The sequence below is a fragment of the Lichenostomus cassidix genome, chromosome 4, assembly GCF_008360975.1.
Source record: "Lichenostomus cassidix isolate B80296 chromosome 4, HeHo_3.0, whole genome shotgun sequence".
Lineage (NCBI taxonomy): Eukaryota > Metazoa > Chordata > Aves > Passeriformes > Meliphagidae > Lichenostomus > Lichenostomus cassidix.
This window is the reverse complement of record NC_139484.1, coordinates 10286486-10310171: the sequence shown is the minus strand read 5'-3', so window position 1 is coordinate 10310171 and position 23686 is coordinate 10286486. Positions and strand designations below refer to the sequence as shown.

Below are 23686 nucleotides of genomic sequence, written 5' to 3'. Positions count from 1 at the left end.
AGTTTCCTTATTCTAGTATCTTCATTATGCTTCAAAACAGAGCAGTACAAACAATACCCACACAGATCTTCTTCACTAGCAAGGTTATATTCTAGTGATGTTAGTTTAACTACACCAAGCAGCACAGGAGCACAATATCTGATAGAGTTCCAGTCTTTACGGATCCTTTAGTTAAAAGTAATGTTTCAGAGTCAGAGGGATAGAAAACTTCCTTTAGACATGACCATGGGCAACACTGGGGCTCTCTGCCCTTTGGGGACCAAGTCTCAGCAAATAGGGCAGATACAGGGGTTTCAAGTGCTGGTATAGGTAACTTGCTCACAGGATGTGTTTCTAGGTGACTTACCTCTCAAACTACAAGGAAAAAAATTGGCAGCATCTATGCAAACCTGCCAAACACAAATGTGTAAAGCTCATTAATCTAAATGAACAGGTGACTAGTATTTCCGACACATTTTGGGAGAGCTGTCACGGCACAGACTGAGTAATCCCCTTAGCATGACAGAGCCCGGGTTGGGACTCATGCCCAGCATTGTAGACCTGCGCCAGAAGTTTATCCTTCCCTACAGTGGCCTTTTTCTGCGGCTCTGTTAATTTTCCTGGGCCAAGGCACAAAGCTGTCAGGATGACATCATAAGGAATATTCAAGAGTTACCCATACATTATCCTTAAGAAGATACATAATCCTTTTCAGCAGCAACAAAACTCCAGTAGCAGCCATATGAACATTTCAAAGGCGATGATACAACCATTATACCCATTTCTTTTCTTTCCTCTACATAATCCATAATGTACACTGCTGTGTCCAAAATCTTCCACACTTGATGCTACCATTTGGATTGAGATGTTTACCTACATAAAAAGGATGTCTCAAAAAATAATCTGTCAACATGAAAATTTTGTTGAAGTCTGTAAGGAGAGGTAAAATTCCTTCTCCTTTGCACATACTTTTTTAGCTGACACAGAGGCACACATACGTGACAGAGCCAACTGCAGTGCTCTCACCTAGGTCCAGCTTTCACAAAAGCATGAAACAGTTTCTCAGTTTGTTTTTCCACCCAACACACACATTCTTATCCTGGCAGGAATGCCCACCAGGAAAACCCTGGTGAAGGGAGCAGTTTAATTTAAAAAAAATTTTAAAAACCCAAACCCACTCTTAATACATTAATCCAAATGCAGACAATTCCATGCACTCTGTCTTGCATTATACTTCAAGTATCTGGATTCAGTGTGTGCCTAGGTTTCACAAAGCTCTATTGCCTTGCAAGCAAAAGTTGGTAGGTACGCAAACTTTTAATAAGATATTATGCCATATTAATAAAGGGAATTGATGCGGTTTTATTATTATTAATAACTGGCATAGTAATTTTTTTAAAGTTTCATTGTTAGTAATTATTTAGCCTAGCAATTAAGGACGTCTTAAATGTCAGATTAGCTATCATACATAATTTTTCCAAAATCAATCCTCTGTATTACAGACAAAACAATTGGTAGTTAAACAAGTGTTAAATAACTACAACATAACGAGTAGCTCCAAGCTACTTATTTCATAAATGTCAGTGAACAAAGGTGAATGTTTCTCAACTGACTCATGCAAGTAATCTCACTGGAGATGAAAGCTCTTTAAACATTATTTTTTTATTAGATCAGTTCTTTTATGGGTTTAGTTGATGAATATCCTTAATTTGAAGCATTTGGTAATTAGCCCGGTCAAGGACAGGGCCACATTCATTACTACCCTTATTCAACAAGAACTATTTTTAGTCTAAAAAAGCTTAGATTAAATAAATAAATACATAAATAAATCCTCTGAAAGGGTAGTGTTTATCCCATGAAGTCTCAAAGTAAAATAAATTTATAATGAAACAGTTTAATACCACAAGTGCTAATTCTAAATTTAGACCAAAGTCAGATGTCAATTATGGGATTAATTTACAGGAGTGAAACAATAAAAATACAATGTTATCACAGGAAAAACAACGTACTTCTTATCGCAACCAAACTGTGTCTTTGAAAAATGCAGAAAAGCTCCAATTTCAAACCCTTGATTTTGTAAGATTTACAGAGTAGGAACAAACCCTTATTCATGCCACTGAAAGATTAGGCAGAACTTTCGGGAGTAACAAATTATTTCCCTGTTTGCAGAGAAGGTCAGATGTGATACCAAAGGTGGGAGATGTCTGCCTGAGACCAGCAAACATACAAGACAAAAGGATGTATTGAACTGGTTTGAATTTGGCCAGGCTGGATGGGGCTTTGAGCAGCCTGGTCTAGTGGAAGGTATCCTTGCCCATGGTGGGGGAGTTGGAACAAGGTGGTCTTTACGGCCCTTCCAACCCAACCAATCTGTGATTCAGATCCATCAAAACCTTTGGTTAATTAGTTGTCCTTGCAGCAGCCAAACACTCAGGTCTTTTTTTGCCCATGCTCTTTTCATGTCAGCAGGACAGTCCCAACCTGGTCACTGCAGGCCCCGAGCAGAACAGTTATGAATGTACCATATAAAGGGATAACAGCTAATGCACATAATCCCTGGGTAACAAAATCGGCCGAGTAAAGGAGACCTTTCTGCTCTGCCTGTAAGAAACCGCAGGGATGCCCTGCGCCGCTCGCTTACCAAAGAGGTGCCAGGGAAGTTTTTCTAAGAAAAGAATTCTGCTTCTTAAAAAATTGCACTGCTTCAGCAGTAAACTCACAATGAAAAGAGAATTCTCATTTGCATCAGCTTTAAACATCCATGTTCTGGAGATACAAAGCCTAAGGCTGATAAAGTACTCTTTCTCCTTAGCAATAATTGTAGTGAAAATGCAAAGATCTGGCAAGATATTTGCTTCTGAAATACTTCTCTATTACCATGGAGAATTTGGAATATCCACCACTGCACTGGAACAAAATGAAGATAAAGGAACTTGAATGCTACTATTATCGTTAGGATTTCTTTCTTCTTTTTTTTAAAAGGGGATTGCAAAGGGGTAAGAATTAATCACAGAAATAAATCAAATGCTGCTGCCAGTAACAGAGCGGGAAGAAGTGTTAAACAAAAACAATAAATACAAATGATTACTCACTCAAACACACACATAGATAATTAACATTTGGAAATCAACAAAGGAGCATAAGTCCCATGGGTGCCACCAAAGACAGACAAAACTAGAGTACAATTTCAAGAAAAAGAAATAGTACCTGTCTTCTAAAGTGAAGGTGCTTAAATGGATCAGAGGCTCCACCCTTTCCCTGGGGAAGGTGACACATCCCCTTTTCTTGCCCTGAGCACATCTCTCCAGCTCTCCTACCCGAGGGTCTCTACACTGTGCAAGAGTGGCTGTTTATCCACTCTGCTGCCAGAGCTCTCAACCAGTAGCCCTCCACGCCTGGGGAAAATCCCTTTGCAATCAACCAACTGCAATCAGTGACCACTGAGGCTGTGGACAACCCTGACTTGTCCTGGAGCCCTGGGATGTAGCTACATTCCTTAATTCCACTCATTCCTGGACTCCATTAACCACCCAGGCAGGTCCGTAATGAGGGAGCTGTTGCACCACTAACTAAATCTCTAGATAACTTTTTTATTTTTTTGGCATATTTGTTGCAAGACACAGTTAAAACCCAACTACTACAATATTTCTGGCTTCAACATAATAGCTACTAAACACAAAAGTTATGTTGTTAAAAATTAAGCACATGAGCTTCTGTTCATTTAAAGAAAAATGTTAAGTGTCTGTGAAATGAAGATATAAGGACAGAAAACTAACTTTTATAGAAAAATAAAAAAAAGTAATAGAGAGAGGCTCAATATAGAGAAAAATCTAACAAAACTAGGGTTATTCTGTGGTTCCAATTATGTCACAGACACAGTAAGGTGGCCCTTCCCATTGAGGGCAAGGTCCAGCTTTACAGAGATATCCCTTCCCACCCAAAACAGGCACAAAAAAGGAACCAGGTCCTAGGAGACTGTCCAGATGCTCCAAACCTGTTGAATGCTTTTATACTAATGTCCAGTGTAGCTCACTGTCAGAAAATAAAGCCACTGTCACCATAAAAATTAATGGAAACCAGCCTGGAGTAGAATTTACATTCCTCAAAAGACAGTAAATCCTCAAGACGAGAGACCACCAGACCATCCCATCAGCATGTCACCATCCCACCAATGTTTTCAAAATCCAGGGGAGCCAGACAAAACCTATCAGCCTGTAACACAAACAATCCCTCAGAAGTATATGTTAAGCTCCGACTTGAAGGCATAATTTTTTCTGATGAGATATTCACATGCTGTAAGAGACCTAATTCCATCCTCTCTCATGATAAAACTAAATTTCAAATGCTTAGGTGTGCACAAGCTGGCAGTTGGGGAAACTATCACTGGTTGAGCTTAATAACTTGGAGGGAAAATGATTTTACAGGACTCATAAGATGAGAACACTGAGCTGGAAACTACTGACAGGCACTGACTGTGTAAACCCACAATGGCATATTTATAAAGTAGTTCAACATAGGATATATCTTTCAAAACGTATAAATTAAAGTCATCACAATGCAGCTACCCCAGTGTAACTTTCACATAAGTCTATACATAACATCTGTTAAATGGATTCAAGGTTGCCACTACATTACATAAACTTTTGTACTTGTAAAGCTGTGGTGAATCACATAGCTAAACCCCACTATTCTCCTTCACGTGACTTGGGGGAAAGAAAAAAAAAATCAAAGCACTTTAAGTGCTATCAGCTAACATAAGGACAACTCTTCCCTGAAAGAGCAAAGTTTCCCAAAAATAACCTCTCTTGAGACCCTTGGTTTAAGAACAGAGAATTGCAATTGATGTCATTGAACAGGAACAAAACTTGTGGTGTCCCACACATCACGATATCTCCAAAACACTGGATTTGTGTAGGATTCGTTCAAGAGATACATAATTACACCTTTCAGCATGCTGCAATCATTGCTGGTGGTAACCAATAACATGGAATTACAAGTGGAATATGATAGACATTGTCAACTGCACTGGACAGGGTTACAATTCCTTACTTACAGGACAAAATCCACATCTCCCCAGATGATAAAAAAAATCTCACATTACAAGCAGGCATGTCTCAAGTATCATTACTTTTCACTAAGCACTGAGAAATGTCAAGCCAGAGCAACATCCTCTGACTTAGAATTGGCAAAAACTTATCAAACCTCTGGTTTGCAATTCCAGGGGTGCAAAACACAAAAAGAAGTGCTGGTAAATCATTCAATATAGGTGTTGCTTAACCTAAAATGCAAGGATTGTGACAGCTTTTCTCTCCCAAAACCATCAAATGACCTGGAGCATACATGATTATCCAAAGATCTTGATAGCTATCACATGGAAATTAATGTTTCTGGCTACATTTAGTACATTGTGAAATATTTCCCTGTGTTTTTATTGTGCACAACAACAACAACTCCAACTGTGCCTCTTCTACATTCTTTTATAACCACTTAATATGCTCAGTGGGGGGATAGCAAAGAATTTAGTTAATCATTAAGCTTTTTCTTTCTAAAAGCAAGACATGCTGACTGTCCCAATTAATCAATGTCTGTGGAAGTTGCAAAGGAAATCTAATGCACCATTTCTGTTTCAGAATCCTTTACTCTAAACACCAGCCTTCTGGTTTTCAAATGAAGAAATACACAGACAGCCAGGTATTTGCTATAATCACAATAAAAGTGATTTTGGAGTTGTGGTGAAAGTTATCTTCCAGCCGACTAAAAGCAGTTCTTTCTTTCTTTCTTTCTAATACAACTTTCTCAAATAAAAATTAAAAAACTATATATAAACTGAATTTCTTATCAGGAGGAGACTGACACAAATACCATCAAGCATTTATGAACCACTGAATTTCACTCAGTCTATTTCACACCCTTCCATCTGCAGGTGAAGTTGGAGCCACAGAGAGGTAGTCCTGTGACCACAAACGTGCTCTCAAACACTCCAGAAGGATTTGCTGGTTGCTATTCTAACTATAAACAGAAACCTGCATCCACTATGGAATCCACTACTGAAATTTAGCCAAATCCCAAACACAGTGGTTTACTTCGAGCAAGGTGTGCAGGTCTCAGTGTGGACATCAAGTGCCTACCCTGACATAAGTCAGATAAAGCAGCTAATTTTTGTCTTTTTAAAACTATGCCGCAACAGAAAACACTGTAAATTAGTACTAGATTATTTTTAACTATATGAGCAGGGAGCAGTGTGTATGTTTACAAATTAATTTCTGGAGTCTGACTTCTTGACCAAGGCTCCCACAAAACAGCTCCCCCTTAAGCTGCCCTGTAGCCCACTTCACAGCAAAATTTATCCCTAGTTCTTTTCCTTTAAGCACTGTGCTAATACCATTGTCTTCTACTCCTTTTTACAAGCTACAGTCACATAAAGTGCCTAATTATAGACTCTAGAACGTCTTGATTTCCCTATTTCCTTGGCAAAGGCAAGCTTTTTGTTAGCTTTTTGTTTAGTGTTTACCCCGTGTCACTTTCAGTATAGATTTTAATTTACACAAATAGAAGGTCCTTCTCATGTACTCATGGCCTTATTTTCTGCTTGGTTATACCAATGTGAATTAAGAGCCATTTAACTAAACAAAATAGAGTTACAGTGAAGGAAAATTAGCATAACTCAAAGGAAAGCCAGTCCACTGTTTAGTAATTTCTAACATATAATCCAGATTCTTTATAGAGACAAAGCTGTAATAACAATGTTATATTTTCACAGAAAAAAAAGTAGCATTTTCCTACTCACACAAAGGAGCTTCTTTTTTTTTCTTTTTATTTAAGGAAAGGAGATGTGGCTGGGTTGCATTAATTTTTCTATTTGTATTGTGGTAACCACAATTAATAATCATAATATTATGGTATATTTTTAGAAGAGACTGCACATGTGAGACTTCATGGCATCAGAAAAGCGCACTCATTCTTACAGCACTAAATCTCAGAATGAAAGACTATCTTCCTCCATCAGTTTTGGGTAGCAGCTGTAAATTGTAATTCCATGGGTGTTTTAAAAGCAGATACATGTGAGATGATCAAGGAATGACAAAAAGAGCATCTAGAAGACAATAAACCAAAATAGTCCTGATTTGGGTGAAGCTTGGTTACACCATTAGGAGTATGCCTTTGCAATTCGATTTTTAATCTTTGTTTCCATGAAAAACAACTGCAGTATTTCAACTTAATGACTACAAATTGAAAAAGATATTAAAAATGAAACTTATTTGCCTTAGTGTGAAGTCCCACGTACCGTTTTTCTTCCATGCTCACCAGCAAGAACATCCTGCGGATTTCCAGCCGTCACATTACTGCCATCATTTACAGGACAAGAATCTTAGGGCCCTCTAAAGAAATTGCCTCTTTAAGACTTTGCTTTAAATAGATGGAGGGAAAAAAGGTCTTCTTTCTACTCCCTTCTCCTCAGCCTGGGCTGATGGATGGTGCTGCTCATGGGTGGAACAGCTCTGACAGACTTGGAACAGCCACTGTGTCTGGTGGCAGTGATTTATTTCTGCAAGCAGCTTTAAAGTTCAGACATGACATTTCCAGATAGCGGTGACCAGTTAATTTCTGGAACAATAAATAACAAATGCTAAGAAGAAATTGGCTTTACTCAGATTGAGAGTCTTTGGAACCTGCTCTTCCTTAACACATTCCTGTCCTGTAGTGCCTTGGCCTCCTCCTCCAAGCAAACTGGAGGAGACTTGGGCCACCTTCTTGGAGGCCTGGACATTATATGTTCATGTGCGTCTTCTGTATATACATGTATGTAGCTGATGTTTACACACAGACATCACAAAGCACAGCTATAAACAAACAGCCATGGCAATAAATCACCTGGGGATCCAGGAGACACGGAGGGGCCGTGTAAGAGGAGCGCTGGTTATGAGCAGAGGCAGCCACGTGCTTCCAAGGCTTCTCAGTCCAATTTTTAGGAGCTACTTTCAGCAGTGGATGGGGATTTTTCTATTAGTAGATAAGAACTGAAGGTTGGACAGCATGACATAAATCCCTGAAGATCCGTTGTTGCTCATTTGTTACGGAAACCTAAAAGGAGGCCTTAGCCCAGCCTCTGGCATTCTACCGAGAAGGAGTATTGAATTTACTCGACTCCTTCCCTACGCTGTAAAATGTATCAAAATAAACATATTATACAATGTAGCTGTCTTCCTCCCCTCTTACCCCTCTCTCACACGCAAACTCAAAACAGTGCTGAGGAGAAAAAAAAAAAGAAACAACACAATAAGAGACACCTTTATCAGCCTCAGCCATCTGTGTTCCTTTAGTCTGATCCAAGCATTTTGGCAGGCATGAGTGCAGCTTGCTGCTACCCCGTATCATCCTGCCCTGCAAGAAAAAGTCCCCTCCCTCTTCCTCCCCTCTCTGCTGGCGTGGGTCAGGCAGCAATCCGAGTCTCTTAATTCCGGGACTTGAAATAACAAGGTATTGGTGCATATGTTTAATTAATTATGATCTCAACACAATCACCTCACTCTGAGGAACAGCAACCGCACTTGGTAGCTTGGCCCAAAAAACAAACAGATGTCAAAAAAACCATACAACTTTCTGTGCTGACCATAGGTATTACTTGGAGTTCAGAAATTTATAGGTAAAAATAAAATAAAACAGGCTAATTCCTCAAAAGTTTGACATGCAGGAGTTAAGGGCACTGTTTGAGAAAGAAAACAGTGGTAAGAAAATCACCACCACCATAAATTAGCTTCCAGACAATCTGACACGACCCTACTGGGGTTAAAAATCTGGATTTTCATTAATTTGTTCACTGAAATAATAAAAGTTCAAATTCTTTCCCCAAAGCAGACGGGCATAAAAACTTTATAATGCAACTTTCAAAGGGAATAGAATCATGCTCAGGAAAAAAGAGTCATTTAAATACACACAGAAATGCAGGTCTCAAAAGAATAAAAGTACAATAAACTACTGAGTTCACCTTCTGTTTCTAAACAGCCTTGTAACTGCAATATGTCTTCAATATTTCAGGAAGCATGACATTTTGATAGATTAAAAAGAAATGTTGTATTGAAAAGAATAAAGAATGAAAGTGGGGAACACACCAGGAAACCTGAAGTGTAATATTATAGAAGAAAACCCCTATGTAAAATTCAAGCTTTAAACACATATACTACAGATGTGCAGCACAGCTCTGGCATCTTATTTATTCCTCTGAACTATTTCAGGAGAATTCTCTTAATATATCAAAAATGATCCAGAAAGGAGTTGACATGAAAAGCACTCAGCTCAGCTCTCTCTCCAGCTCTCCAAGGAACAATTTATCTCTAGTACACTGCAAGGGAAATAGAATCACATATTTCCCCATACACAGTGCCTATGGCAAACTTATCCCTCCAGCTTAAAGTGGTGTTCTTTTCTGTTCTACTCATTCATATTTTAGACAAATAAACATCTTGAAAAGGCTTCAGAAGCATTAAAATTCAAATAGAATATCTCCAAAGAAATCCTTAAGGAAAAAATTCTAATGATTTTATAACCAAAATTAACACTCAGCGTAACTCATCGGGTAGAAAGTTGCCTTTTGTTATTTTTTGCTTCAAAGTAGATGATAAACTTGCAGTAGATGATAAACTGCCTCCCAAAGGCAGGACACACACATGGGGGCTGCTGGTCCAGCTCTGCTCCCCAGGAGAGGACAGGAATGAGTCGTGAGGCTCCATGTGGTGATGGAGACCTCCAGAAGCAGCTGCTCTCATAACCCAGCTCATAAACAAACCCCCTCTTCATTCCCATCAGCAACGGACACTGCCATGCTCAGTATTCTGAAGATGTCCCATAAAAGAGAGATCCAACTAAGGGCCTGGAAAGGAGTCAACACTAACTTGTAAAGCACAAAGTCTCCAGCTTGTCAGTTTTATCAGTGCCGTTCATACAGAATTTAATAAGAAATGGATGACACAAGGGCTGGAGCACCTCTTCTGTCAAGACAGCCTCACAGAGCTGAGGGTGTTCAGCCTGGAGAAGAGTCCAGGGAGACCTTAGAGCACCTTCCAGTGCCTAAAGGGGCTACAAGAGAGCTGGAGAGGGGCTATTTCAAGGGTTAGTATATCGCATATCACAAACCTATTCCCATTCATTTCACTTAAAGGTCTGGGGGAAAAACTCTGTCTTCGTGTCTCAGTCCTATCAGAGAATCCAAATCAGCTTCAAAGAGCTCTCAGGAGTTAAATTCCCTCACATGGCCACTTCAAGGAACCCAGACTTAGCCATGGGATGATGCCACCTCTGGGACAGAGTGTAGAGGGTGGGAAGGCAACACAGCGCAAGCAGATGCTCTTCTCCAAAAGGAGCCCCCAAAGCCCCTTCCACCTGCCTGAGCCTCAGAGGTGCTGAATGCCCTTCTGCCTGTAGGCTTGGACGGCTGCATCAATCACAGCAGAACCCTTACACACCTATTGAAGATCACTGAGTTAATACAAGCCACAGCCCAGTAACAGTGTGCATGTGTGACGGCTGCAGGACATGAAATGCTAAGGCAAACTCTTGTTTTCATTACTTTTTCCGTAGCTGTTGGCACATAAATTACCACTTCATAACAGGCCCTTTGAAATTCTTTTGCATTAACTAATGCAACTCTATGCATTTTCACAGTGTGATCATGGCTATCAGTTTCCATCTGTTCTACTGTCCTTTTGGAATGTTTTTGCTGCGAGGAAGTAAACAAAAATAGATCACTGTAAAAACAAACCTGCCTGACAGTCTAGACTGAGGGTCTAATTAAAAATAAGATTTATTAGAATAGAGAGAAATGTCGCAGTAAAACAAAGACACAGTTTCTCTAACGTATCTGGTATTATTCTTGGCAAAGCCAAACCAGGCTATAAATTCACTGAAACAAATCAGTATGGTACTGATGCACCATTCTGATCTAGCATCGTTTTTCCAGACTTCGGGAATGCATTAAGAAAACTCTTTGTTTTACTTCAATTTTAGTCACCATAAATTCCTTTTTTAACTAGAACATGAGTGTGTTAAGGCTTGTTTCCACACAAGGTCTTGCACAGACACAATAACACGGGTAAGAAACCAAACTGAGTTAACAGTAATGCTACTCCCCTAGTCTAGACACAGTTAAAACAAACTATACCAGCAGAACTATGTCATGCCAAGGGCTTGCTTTGATATAAATTAAATGGACACCTTGCTCCTGGAGGGGTGGGAAGTGGCAATTCAAAATCCACCTCTGAAAACGCTCAGAACATGGAAACTCCTGCCAGTCAAAAGGGAATGAGCATCCTTTCGTGAGGTGCAGCCTCAGAGAAATGACACAGGAAATAGGGAAAGACAACAGCAAAGATCTCAGACACCACCACCAACACAGTCTTGCCCCAGTAAAGATACAGGTGAGGGCTGGGAACACCAAGAGGCCAAGCAGGCTTTGGTGACCAACTTCTGGAGCAAATGAGCAGCCACCGATTGCTTCACCCAACACTTGGAAAGAAACCTGCACTCCCTCAGCCCTGGGGGTATCGTTTTACATGGAAAAGGACTTGCTTATTAACACTGATAGAACCCAAGAACCATTTGGAGATTTGTATGAAGAATTCAACACTTAGAAAAAATAAGCACATGAAAATTTTGCCCTGTTTTTTTGGCTATTATTTCTGGTGTTTGCATTAGAGACGCATGAAAAATAATATTTTCCGTAATAAAGAATGTTGTTTTAAAAAGTCTAGTGATTTTTAACATAAAAATTATGAAGTGACCTCACATGCAAAAATGCCCAAAGGCTGCTAAAATAGCAAAGAAATGAGAAATACTAGATATTAAGAACATGGAGCAAGGCAGAATCATTAAAGAAATTAGAGAGGATGAAAAAGGGGCCAACTTTGAACCAAAACACACAAATTGGTTTTGAATAGTTTTCCACATAAGGAACATTCATCTCCCATTCTAGTTCAAGGACAGCTTATAGGTCTTTTTTCAGATCGTGCACGTGACAGCAGTAACTTAAATAATAGCATGTTTCTTAGAATAAGCAATATCAGCTCTAGGAAGGAAAAAAAGTGTTTTTGGAGCTGGGACAAGGCAGCAGATTTTCATTGTTTACTCCAACGTTTCATAAGCAGTTTCCTTTGTCAGGCAACAATTGATGTGCCATGTATCATTAAAGAATAAACCGATTTTATAAATAGCATGAATACAAGGAGAACCCCATTGTTCTTACTCGTGCTGGTAAATAGGAGACATGCCAGATAAGACTTCTCTGAAGTGGGTTACAAATTCCCTTACTAAATTTAAAGCCTTCCGTTAGCCAGCTGGGTTACAGAAGTAGCACCTTCAGCGTTTGGCCCCACCAGGCCACCCCTTTTCCTCTCTCCATCAGATGATGAGTGACACCACACCCCTGAAGCAGTACCCAGCCCAAGGGATGCAGCACGAGGGATGCAGGAGTGACACAGAGCAAACTTGGAAGTCCAAGATTCCCAACAGTGTCAATCATGAAGTACTCACAAGATGTAGCTACAAATGTACAAGCACAAAAGAAAACCCAGCATCTCATTTCTCCCTGTCTGCAAATGATGACAATCCACCCTCTTTTACAAGGATATCAACATTCACAGGTAAAAAGCACTAACTGGACCATGGATCTGCCTCTCCAAGTATTTCCATTTTCAAATCAATATCATCAATAAATCTTTCATTTGAAGTCTATACACTTTCCTCATTTACATCCTTCTTTTCCCTTTCTTGGAAACTATGAACCTATTTCAAAAGCATATGAAAGATATTGAACTGAACAAGGAATTCACCTCCCAAGGTGTTACCCTCTCATTTGGCACAGATGGTATACACATCACAATATATGATATATTTATAGGGACTACTGGTTCCTAGCAAACTCACAGCTCCCTTCAAAAAAGCCACCCATTGAAGGGTTAAACATGCAAACTGGAGATCCTGTCTAATTCCACTTAATCCCTGGTAACACAGCAAAGAAGATGAGATATTGTCCCTGGGCTCTTATTATTGCTGCCAGACACAAACCAGGGTACAACACACGACCACCCAAAATATCCCGCAGCACACGGTCCTTGTTTGGGGAGGCAGAACTGAGGGGAGTCATGTGGTGTGCAAGTGATTGATGCCAATAGGCATTAGTCATTCTATATTAAATATTAAATCATGATGGTGAAACCCTCAGCCCCACCCAAAAGGTTAAAAGAGAATTTGTGTTGGAGAGCTAAGAGAAAGGAGTTAAGCAATTGCTGAGGGTTTTTTTCATAGCAGAACACTTAAAAAGGTATAAAATGGCAAACTGAAGGGATCCCTTCAGGACACCTACATTATTCTTTTTTACATAAGATCAACAGTGCAACACCTAACGATTAATACAAGAGTGGGAAAAGCTAAGATTGATCACAAAACACATTCATACGATGTAAATTATCTGGTTTGTCACTGAAGATTATAAATAGGATAAAAATCCCAAATAAAATTAAAAAACAAGCTTTCACATTGAACAACTATCATCTAAAATTACACTGTCTAGCTGTAAAATACACTGGAACAAGCAGTTGGGTTTTCTTTCCAAATCTCAAATATTTGGTATTTGAAGAAAGCTTTACCTGCCTACTTGCACTTTTCTGACACACAACCCCACCACCACCACTTTTTCTCCATATAGTAATAACAAAGAAAAGACATACACAAGATAAATGCTAATGTTAAAAAAAAAAAACAGCTGCAAATTGTAAATAAACATCTTTGTTTCCTAAACTTTTTGCTGTTACTTTACTGAAAATAATGGAACCCTTCAGTTCCAAGGCACTTGGGCTCAGCAAGGGATTCCCCACATTCCTGCTATTGCAAAGCTCTGTCCTTGGATGCTCTGTTCAGAAAGCACTAATATACAGCCCTGGGAGCTGTGCAGTCAGTGGGTCTTTAGTCCCATCCTACAGGGCAAACCCCAGGGATGGAAAAGAAATATTGAAAAGATACTTTCTTCTTCAGTTAGAGCACTAGATGAACCTTTTCCATATATTTGATATTATTTAAACAGCAATAAAATAAATTAATGACAGAATTTAGGGGCAGGGGGGAAATAATCACACCATTTCCCAAGGACAAGGATTAATTCACTTCTAGAGCAAGTGGTTTCACGCAAGCCTGCTCTCCTTTGATACTGCCTGCTGGCAAGACAAAGCCTGGTCACTGCTTCGAAACTGTAAATATCTCTATTTCACACCAGGTATCTGTCACCCAAACACATTGCTGAAGTCTGTATTAGACAAAAAGATCTATTAACTTTCTTACTGCTGCTGCTGTCTTTGCCAATCTCAGACAGCATGTTTAGCACTGGGCAGCTCCCCATGCTCAGTCGTTCACTCACATGCCACAGTGCAATTACGATGATCTCTGGCATCAGGGCACAGAGCATAACAGGCAATGAAGCATAATCAGGTAGATATTGTCAAGAATATTCTATTACTGTTTTCCCCTTTTCTTTAACCATACTGAGACACAAAACCTAACATAGTCTTCATAAGATAAGGAAGAAAGAAAATACAAAATATTCATGCTTTTTCCCCACCAAAAAACACCCAAAAAATCTAAACCAAAACCAACAAACAAAACCAAACAGAAAATAAACAGAACATATATCCAGGTTATATGTACAGAGAGCTGTCAGATATAATGACCTCAGACCTATTAGGCTTTGTCTGCACACCTGCATTGATGCCTTACAAGTTATCTTTTCTTGGGGGAATCTAAAGTCAACCAGTCTTCATCTTATCATACATACACTACAAAAGAGTTAAAAACATTATGGACCAAACAACACTTCAGTTTAGTGGCTGTAAATATTCCACAGGCTCCTGCACATTTTTTGTCTCTCGTCAGTGCTCTGGCTATACCATGAGGCAAACTATCCCCTTAAAACTCCAGACTGAAATAGAACACTAAACTTTCTGTATTACACATCTGATGCACAGATCACAGAGCATGAGTCTGCTTTAAGGTGGGTTGTTCATGTACTTGGGCACTGGCTAACTTTTTATGAAAAAGGATAGTCGGCAAACTCTAAGACCAAAACATGTGTGCCACATACATCAGAACAAACCCCAAAAACCTTGCCATCCAAAAGAAACATGGGGAAAAAAGCTGTGTTGTCAGTACCCAATGACAAAGCTTGCACAAAGAACGTCACTGTAGCAGTTCTTGTGTCGGACAGCAAAAGCCTTCCAGAGAAATCCCATCAGTTAAGAGAAAGACTGCATATGGTTAGGTTTTTGATAGTTAAAAGCTGATTATAATTTATAATACATTTATAAAGAAGCACAGAAAGCTAATTACATTTGGGAGAAGACACATTTTAGAGGCTATAAAGATACAACCAGCAATAGGAAATCCTAACTCCCAATTATGCCTCTCAATATTCTTTACAGAATAAAACATTTGCTTGTGCTTTCAGAAGTGGTTTGTATTCAACAATGTAAAAGTTGTTTGAAGTTTCAATGGCTGTTCTCTTCCCTGCTCAGCAAATAGTCATGTTAAATGCTTTTACAACACATAAGAACATTGCAACCATAGGGCTGGGTCTCCTATGAGTCCTTCCCCCAAGAAACTCATTGCTCAGACTCAGAGTTGAAGGGTTATAAGCCAAATACCCAGTGAAAAAGGCCTGACCCTCAAAACAACTGTCCATCAAGACAAAATATGACATAATAAGAAGAAAGAAATTATAAAGGTTTATCTTTTACAAATTGCTAATAGGGGTATAGAGACCTGCATAATAGGAATACTCTCATAAAAATAGCACAAATTATTTTTTATCAGCAGCACTACTAAAACAGGTTGTTTTCCAATACGCTACCGTTCGTCAAAACATGACAATGTTTTTTGCACACACGTGCAAAGAAATCTCTGAGATGGAACAGTGCTCAAATTCCCTGACAATTTCTTTGGAGAGCATCTGGCAATGCCAGTATAGCACAGCAAGGTTACACACCTACACAGATCATACTTAATCTGCAGTAGAAACAACAGTAAAACAGCTTTGAAGAGAAAAATCTACAGCTGCCAAGTAAGAATTGGAAATATCACTTTTGCTAAAATCAAACAGAAGAATACCAAACCCTGCAAACCACCACAATATCAAAACTAAGTCAGAATGCCCAGGAGGAAGTATAGCTGGGAGTAATAGCTGGGATCTGAAGGGCTGTGCAGTACTGAGGGAGTATGTTCACTTAGACAGGGAAATGGTTGAACCATTGCACACTACCAGCATCCTCTGCTGGCTGACCCACTCAGCAGTGCCAGCCCCAAATTTCCAAGGAATGGCAAGTCAAATGGCTCATGGTGAAGTGCAGAAGGCAGCTCCAGGAGATGCTGCAACTTCAAACACGAGACTGCTTTTCACACCTGGATTCTCAGTATTCCCACAGAATATAGCAGGAATGGTGTGAACGATCAGTTCTGTGACTCAAGACAGTGCAAATAAAACTCCTGTACTTCACAGATGTACTTCACAACCTGTTTTCCACCCTTTGCTTTTCAAGCTAGTCAGGCAGAAAACCTTCAAAGACCCTCCAGTCAAGGCAAATGGCTTTCTGATAACGAAAGTTTCCAACTAAAATGTTACACTATTACCACCTGTCATATCAAAGAACAGAAACAACAACATTTTCATACTCATCAGCAAGTTAGGTAAAAAAGTAACCTAAATTGGAGGTGTGTGAGGAGACCTATCATCCCAGGGACTTAGCCAGGCAGGGATGGCAAGAGCTTCCATGACTGGAGACACTGGATAAACTGTTCAGAGCCAGTTCTCCAGTCCAACACTAGCATGATGACTGCAGTGAAAAACCAGTCATAATCCTGGAATTACACAGGAGTAAAAGGACAGGGAAATAATTACTGAATAAACCTTTACCTCTGCTCGTTGTGTGCGGGGCAAAACAGATGACTTTTCAATGGCATAAACATCCACCAAGTAGAGCCGTGCTCCCTGCTCCCTGTCCAGAATGGCAGCAGTCTGGATGACCCCAGTGTGGCGCCCGATGGTGAAGAGGCGCCCGAGGCTCCTGTCATCGCACCGAACAGACACAATGTAATACTCCACCTGAGCCTCGGAGCCCCGCGGGCTCGCTGCTTCCAGGGATATCACATTTGTCCCAATGGGCTCACCCTCTTTCAGGATGGTGATGTATTTTGGCTGAGTGAAAACAGGCCCATCAACTCCTTGCAGAATTATAGTCATCTCAGTGGTGGATTTTCTCCTCTCGGGGCCAAGGTCGGTGGCAGAAACTATGAGATTGTAGATAAGCTGAGAAGGCACCAATGCTGAGGCTACTCTCAAATCTCCACTGTAGCGATCCACAATGAAGGTTTCAGTATCTCCATTGACTATCTCATATTCCACCTCCCCATTGGCACCCTCGTCAGGATCCGCAGCGATAATCGTAGTTAGGATTGAACCGATCACAACCGAGGGGTCAGCTGCGAGGGCATTTTGTGATACAAACACAGGGACATTGTCATTTTGATCTGTCACCAGGATGGTCACATTCTTGAGAGCAAATCGCCTGGACTCCACAGGAACAGCCTGATCGGTGGCTTTGACTGTTAACTCAAAGAGATTAGCAAACTCCCGATCGATTTCAGCATTGGTGAATATTGTCCCTCTCACTTCATCTATACGGAAGTGATTCCCCCTTGGCATCTGCTGGATGATTGCATACGTTAGCTGCCCGTTAATATCCGCATCTGGATCGTGAGCAGTCACGGAAATGACAGAGCTACCAACAGGAACGTTCTCAACAATCGACTTAAAGATGTCTCCCGGAGGAAAATGAGGAGGGTTATCATTGAAATCCCTAACGTGTATTACCACTGACATCGTAGATGACCGTGGGGGTCTTCCTTGGTCTTTTGCTGTTATATTTAGCTTATACAGAGATTGTGTCTCAAAGTCCAGCTTCTTGGCAAGAAAAATACTCCCGGTGTTGGGACTGATGCTAAAAGTCCCATGATTGTTTGTCCCCGTAATGCTATAGTGGAGGTCAGCATTGTCACCTGAGTCAGAATCGGTGGCAGTGACAGATGACACAAGTTCACCAACCCTCATGTTTTCCAAGACATCCACTAACAAGGTTGATTTAGGGAAGGAAGGACTGTTATCATTTTCATCCAATACATCAATGCTCAACATGCAAGTTGAACTGAGGGAAACAGCTCCAGAGTCCACTGCTTGGATGACAAGGGAATATGATGCAGTAGCCTCATGATCTAGTTTGCCCACTAAGGTCACTTGCCCTGTGCTGCTGTCTATTGCAAACTGATTTTCTTCATTTCCCTTGATTACGGAGTAGTGAATCAACCCATTAACACCTTCATCAACATCTGAGGCAGAAACTCTCAGCACCTGTGTCAGATTTGCTGCCAATTCTGATATAGTAGCTTGGTAAAGATCTTTCAAAAATTTGGGGGCATTATCATTGATGTCTTTCATGTAAATCTGTACAGTTGCCTGATCCTTTAGAGGCTTTGGCAATCCCTGATCTGTTGCTATTACTGTGAGACTAAACACTGCAGCTCCTCTCTGTCTCATAAGAGCTTCTCTGTCAAACTGATGAGTGCTTCTGATTTCCCCAGTTACTGTGTTCAGCTCAAAGTCTGGCTGCATATGCTCAAATGAATACCTGACCTCACCATTTGGCCCAAAGTCTTTATCTACAGCATTTATTTTACCTACATATGACCCACCTCTCTGCTCCTCCTCAAAGTAAAACACGTAGTTGGTACTGTTGAACAGGGGCCTGTTATCATTTACATCCTCCAGAATCACAGTAACATTCACAGTAGCATTGAGTGGTTCTACTGCTCTATCAGAGGCAACAACCAGTAAAACATATCTTTCCTGAAGTTCACGGTCCAGTTCACTTTTTATATACAACTGACCATCTGGGAATATGCCAAAGGCATCCCCAGCATTTCCTTCAATTATACTGTAAGCTATTTCACCATTCAACCCCGAGTCTTTGTCAGAAGCCTGCACCTTAAAGAACCTGGAATTCACAGGCTCTGACTCCAAAATAGTGATTTCATAGGAAAGCTGGTCAAACACAGGTGGGTTATCATTTACATCATGGACAGAGACAGTCAGGATAAAGTTGGAGGACAGCTGTGGCACTCCCATATCAGAGGCCAGGATTTCAACCTGGTAAGACCCAGCATTTATGTCAAGTGGCCCCGTTAAGCTTATAGCACCAGTTTGTTCATTGATTGAAAACAAGCCCTTTGGGTTTTGCTTAAGGCTGTAAAGGACTACACCATTAACACCTTCATCGGGATCAAGAGCTTTGGCCTGGAATATGGTATGCCCAGCTTTCCAGTTCTCAACCACATTTACACTTTCCACCATGTGAATGAAGTGCGGGGAATTGTCATTTAAATCTTTGACAGTTATGTTGACCATGGCATCACCAGTTATCGCCCCACCTCTAGCAACCACCTTCAGCTGGTAAAATGCTTGCTCCTCCCTGTCAATAATACTGGCTGTGGTGATCTGCCCAGTCACCCTGTTGATGGCAAACATGCCCTTCTGGTCACCTGTCGTAATGAGGTAACTGATGTTGGTGTTGAGGTCCATGGTGGAAGCAAAAACAGAACCTACATGGTAACCCAGGGCAACATTTTCAAAGACAACAAAACTGTACATGCCCTGGCTGAAAACAGGTGGGTTGTCCTGAGTGTCCAAGACAGTGATGGTGACAATGGCTTGGTTCTGTGACTGAAGATGGCCACCATCAGTGGCCACGATCTGCAACTGGTAAGCAGTTTTCTCCTCCCTGTCGAGGGCTATCTTTGTTGTGATTACCCCTGTCTGGCCATGCACCTGAAACCTGGAGGTATCTCCAGCTGAGATGCTGTACTTTACTGTCCCATTGGGTCCCAGGTCAGGGTCCGTGGCAGACACAGTGGTCACATAGGTTCCAGCTGGCTCATTCTCTTGGATATGGGCAAAATACTGAATGGGGTAGAACACAGGGCTATTGTCATTTACATCCAGGATGGTCACATTAACTCGGGCTATCGAAGAAAGGGGAGGAGAGCCCAGATCAGTGGCCAAGACCTGCAGGGAGAAATGAGACTGCTCCTCCCGGTCAAGCTGCGAGATGGTGCTAAGTTTGCCCAAAACCGGATCCAAGCGAAACATCTGGCGAGGGGCCACAGAGGAGGGGCCAACTGCTGCCAGCACTGGCTCAGCTTCCTGCAGGGAGAAGCGGACAGTCCCATTGTCCCCCAGGTCCCCATCAGTGGCACTCAGGACCAGCAGCTCAGTTCCTGATGGGGAGTTTTCAGCCAGGGACACCTGGTAGCCCTCAGGTTGACCAAAACGAGGTTTGTTGTCATTGACATCCAGGATGGTCACCACCAGCTGTGCGTAGGAGAATTTGGGCTGCACCCCCTGGTCACGGGCACTGACATTGAGCACCACTTGAGAAGCAGTCTCCCGGTCCAGCCTGCTGGAGCTGGACATGCCTGCACCATTCCCAGCAGTGCCACCCTCGGGGCCAGCTGTGGTGACCAGCCCACTGTGCTCACTGATGCAGAACCAGCCCAGCTCATTGCCCGAGACGATGCTGTACTTGAGGTTGGCGTTGAGGCCCGAGTCACGGTCCGTGGCGCTGAGGCCACGCACATAACTGCCCAGGGGCACATCCTCACTGATGTTCACCCTGTACACCGACTGCTCGAAGACAGGTGGGTGGTCATTGATGTCATTCACAAAGATCACCAGGCTGGCTACCGAGGAGCGGCTCACAGGAGCTGCCACCGCTCCGTCCGGGGAAAAGACGGAAGTGGGGGAGCCTGGAGGTGGTGGTGGGGCCCCATAGTTATCCGCCACTGCCACGGTAAGGTTATAGGCCGGGATGCGTTCCCGGTCCAGTGCGGCCGCTACCTTGATAAGGCTGAGGTTGGGTACCTTACTGCTGTGCACCTCAAAGTGCCGCTGCTCGTTTCCTGCCAGGATTGACACGGAGATGTTCCCGTTGGCTGCAGGAGAGTCAGCATCGCTCACCGTCAGCAGGGCCACCACCGTGCCAGGGGCCGCGTTCTCATCCACAGAGGCAAACCGGGAGGTGGCCGGGAAGTAGCGGAACTTCACCCGGGGCTCGTTGTCGTTGACGTCAAGCAGGCGGATGAGGGCCTCGGCCCGGCCGCTCAGCGCCGGCACCCCACGGTCCATGGCCTGGACCGTCAGCGAGTACTGCTGCCGCATCTCGTAGTCCAAGCGCTCACGGATGCGGATCACCCCGCTCTCGGGGTCCACCTCAAAGGGGAGGCTGCCAGCCCCATCCCCACTGCCACTGCCATCACCTCCCTCCAGGCGGTAGCGGATGTCAGCGTTGGTGCCCTCATCAGCATCAGCCGCAGTGACCTGGAGAACGCTGGCCCCGACAGGCGCGTCCTCAGGCACTCGTGCCTGGTAAAGCGTCTGGCTGAAGATGGGTGGGTTGTCATTGATGTCCTGGACAGTGACATTGACCTGAAGGTACCCTCGCCGACGGGGCTCACCCTTGTCCTCCACCTGCACCAACAGCTGGTAGGTGGGGGTGGCCTCCCGGTCCAGCCCTCCCCGGGAAACCAGGTGCAAGAAAGCTCCCTCACCGCTGGGGTTGAGGGTGATGTTGAGGCGGAAGCGGCCCTCCTCGTTGCCAGCCACAATCCGATAGGAGCCGTGGTCCACACCGTTGGTGCCGCTGTCGGCGTCGGTGGCAGTGTCCAAGATGAGCTGGCGCCCGCTGCCCGTGTCCTCCTTGAAAGTCACCACGATGGAGGGGTCGGGGAAGACGGGCGCGTTGTCGTTGAGGTCGAGCACCAGGACGCGCACCTCGCTGGGGTAGGTGGGCTGGCTGGAGAGCACCACCAGGTCCACCACGTCGCTGGCCAGGCTCTCGCGGTCGATGGTGGCGCGGGTGTGCAGGGCGCCCGAGGTGGCGTTGATGGCGAAGAGCTCGTGGTGCTCGCTCAGGCGGTAGGTGAAGCCGGGCCGGGTGGCGATGGTGCCCACCCAGGTGCCGGGCGGCTGCTCCTCCAGCACCCGGAACACCTGGCGCGGCTCCGCGGCGGCGGCGGCGCTCCCCAGCGGCGGCAGCAGCGGCAGCAGCAGCGACAGCAGCAGCGGCGGCCCGCGGGCGGCGGGGGGGCGGCCCATGGCGACCCGGGGGCGCGGCGCCCCGAGGGGGCGGCCCGGCGCCGCCGCTCGCCCCGCTCCCGCTACCCTGTCCCGCCTGCCGCCTCTCTCGGCACCCGCGGACGCTGCGCTCCGGACGCGGACGGGAGCGGACCCGGCGGCGCGCCGCGCTCACGGGACGCTCCGGCTCTGCCTCTGCCGCCGCCGCCGCTCCTCCCGCCGCCGCTCCGGGGCTGGGGGGCGGCCGGGGGCGCCGCGCCGCATCGCCGCTCGGCAGCCGCCGCCGCTACCGCCGGGGGCCCCGCGGCCCGCCGCTCCCGCGCGGTGCCCCACGCCCCGCCGGCATGCCCGGGCTCACGGCGGCCGGGCCGGTCGGTGATTCGCGGCCGCCCGGACCCAACTTTGCCCGGCGCTCATGGATCCCGGCCCTCTTGACGCCCGGGCCGGCTCCCCCCACGGCCGCCCATTGGCCGCCGCGCTGCCGCCCCGCCCCCGGCCCGCCCCCCGCACCTGAGGGGCCGCCCCGGCGGGACCGGGCCGGGCGGGCGGCAGCGGGGAGCAGGCTGGACCCCGCCGGGACAGGGGCTCGGGTCCCGCCGGAATGCTCCCGCCTGCAGCGGGGAGCCAGCAGGCACCCCGGCGGGGCGGGCGGGCGGGCCGCGCACCGAGGGACGGGGCTCACTTGGGCGGCAGTTCTTGAGGGAACTTGCGGAGCCGTTATCCCGGGAAAGTGCCGCGCCTCCCGCGGGCCGGGAGCGCCCTCTGCTGCCCTGCCGCGCCGTGCTGGGGAGCATCCCTCGGGAGCCGAGCCCGCCGCCCGACCGACCGACAGCCCGAAATGCCTGCGGAAAACCGAGACAGCTCCTTATCCCTGCCGTGCCGCTGGGAGCAAAAGTTTTAGTTTTGTACGTGTTAACGTAAATACAAACCTAGAGACAGCAATTAAAGTGACAAGGTAAAACCCAGCATAGCCACCTAACAAATCAGCAAATTACAGAGTTTATTTATCCCTGTGCCGGAGTTGATGAAGCAGGTAGTGCATTTTATAGCATGGAAAAGTGGGAAAGAGGTGAAAAAAAGTAGGAGAGTGTAGAAGGTGTCAAAGGCAGATTGTTTTCCCCTAGTACTTCGGATGTGATGAAAAAAGGGAGATCTAACAACCATTAGCAGCAATCTTGACTGGAAGCAATTAGTAAGGAAGAAGAGGTGGCTCCTCTTCCGTATTCTCATCTGACACAAAGCGATACCTTGGGCCAATAGCTCCCGCAAATCCCTGTTTTCCTTAGGGACGGAGCCTCGCCCGCACTGCCAGCCCCGACCCTGGGGACCCTGCAGCCAGCTACGAGGGCTGGAGAGGTTGGCAGCCCGGTGCCCAGCACCTCTCTCCGCAATTAACAGTGCTGTCATCGCAGGGAATCTTTCCTCTGGCAGGCAGCTGTCCTCAGCCTGTATTTAGTTCTGCACTTTTCGGTGTCTGCTACCGACCTGGAGAAG

At 44.5% G+C, this 23686-nt stretch overlaps 1 protein-coding gene across 1 annotated transcript in view; it reads right to left on the bottom strand.

Moving 5' to 3' along the window:
• FAT4 (FAT atypical cadherin 4) overlaps positions 1–22604 on the bottom strand; it is a 122001-nt gene extending 99397 nt beyond the window's left edge. The window contains exon 1 of the mRNA XM_085057861.1: positions 16925–22604. Within this exon, the coding sequence (XP_084913987.1) occupies positions 16925–22213 (5289 nt within the window). The 5' untranslated portion in view covers positions 22214–22604. The remainder of the gene's footprint in view (positions 1–16924) is intronic.
• Between the last annotated feature and the right edge of the window lie 1082 nt (positions 22605–23686).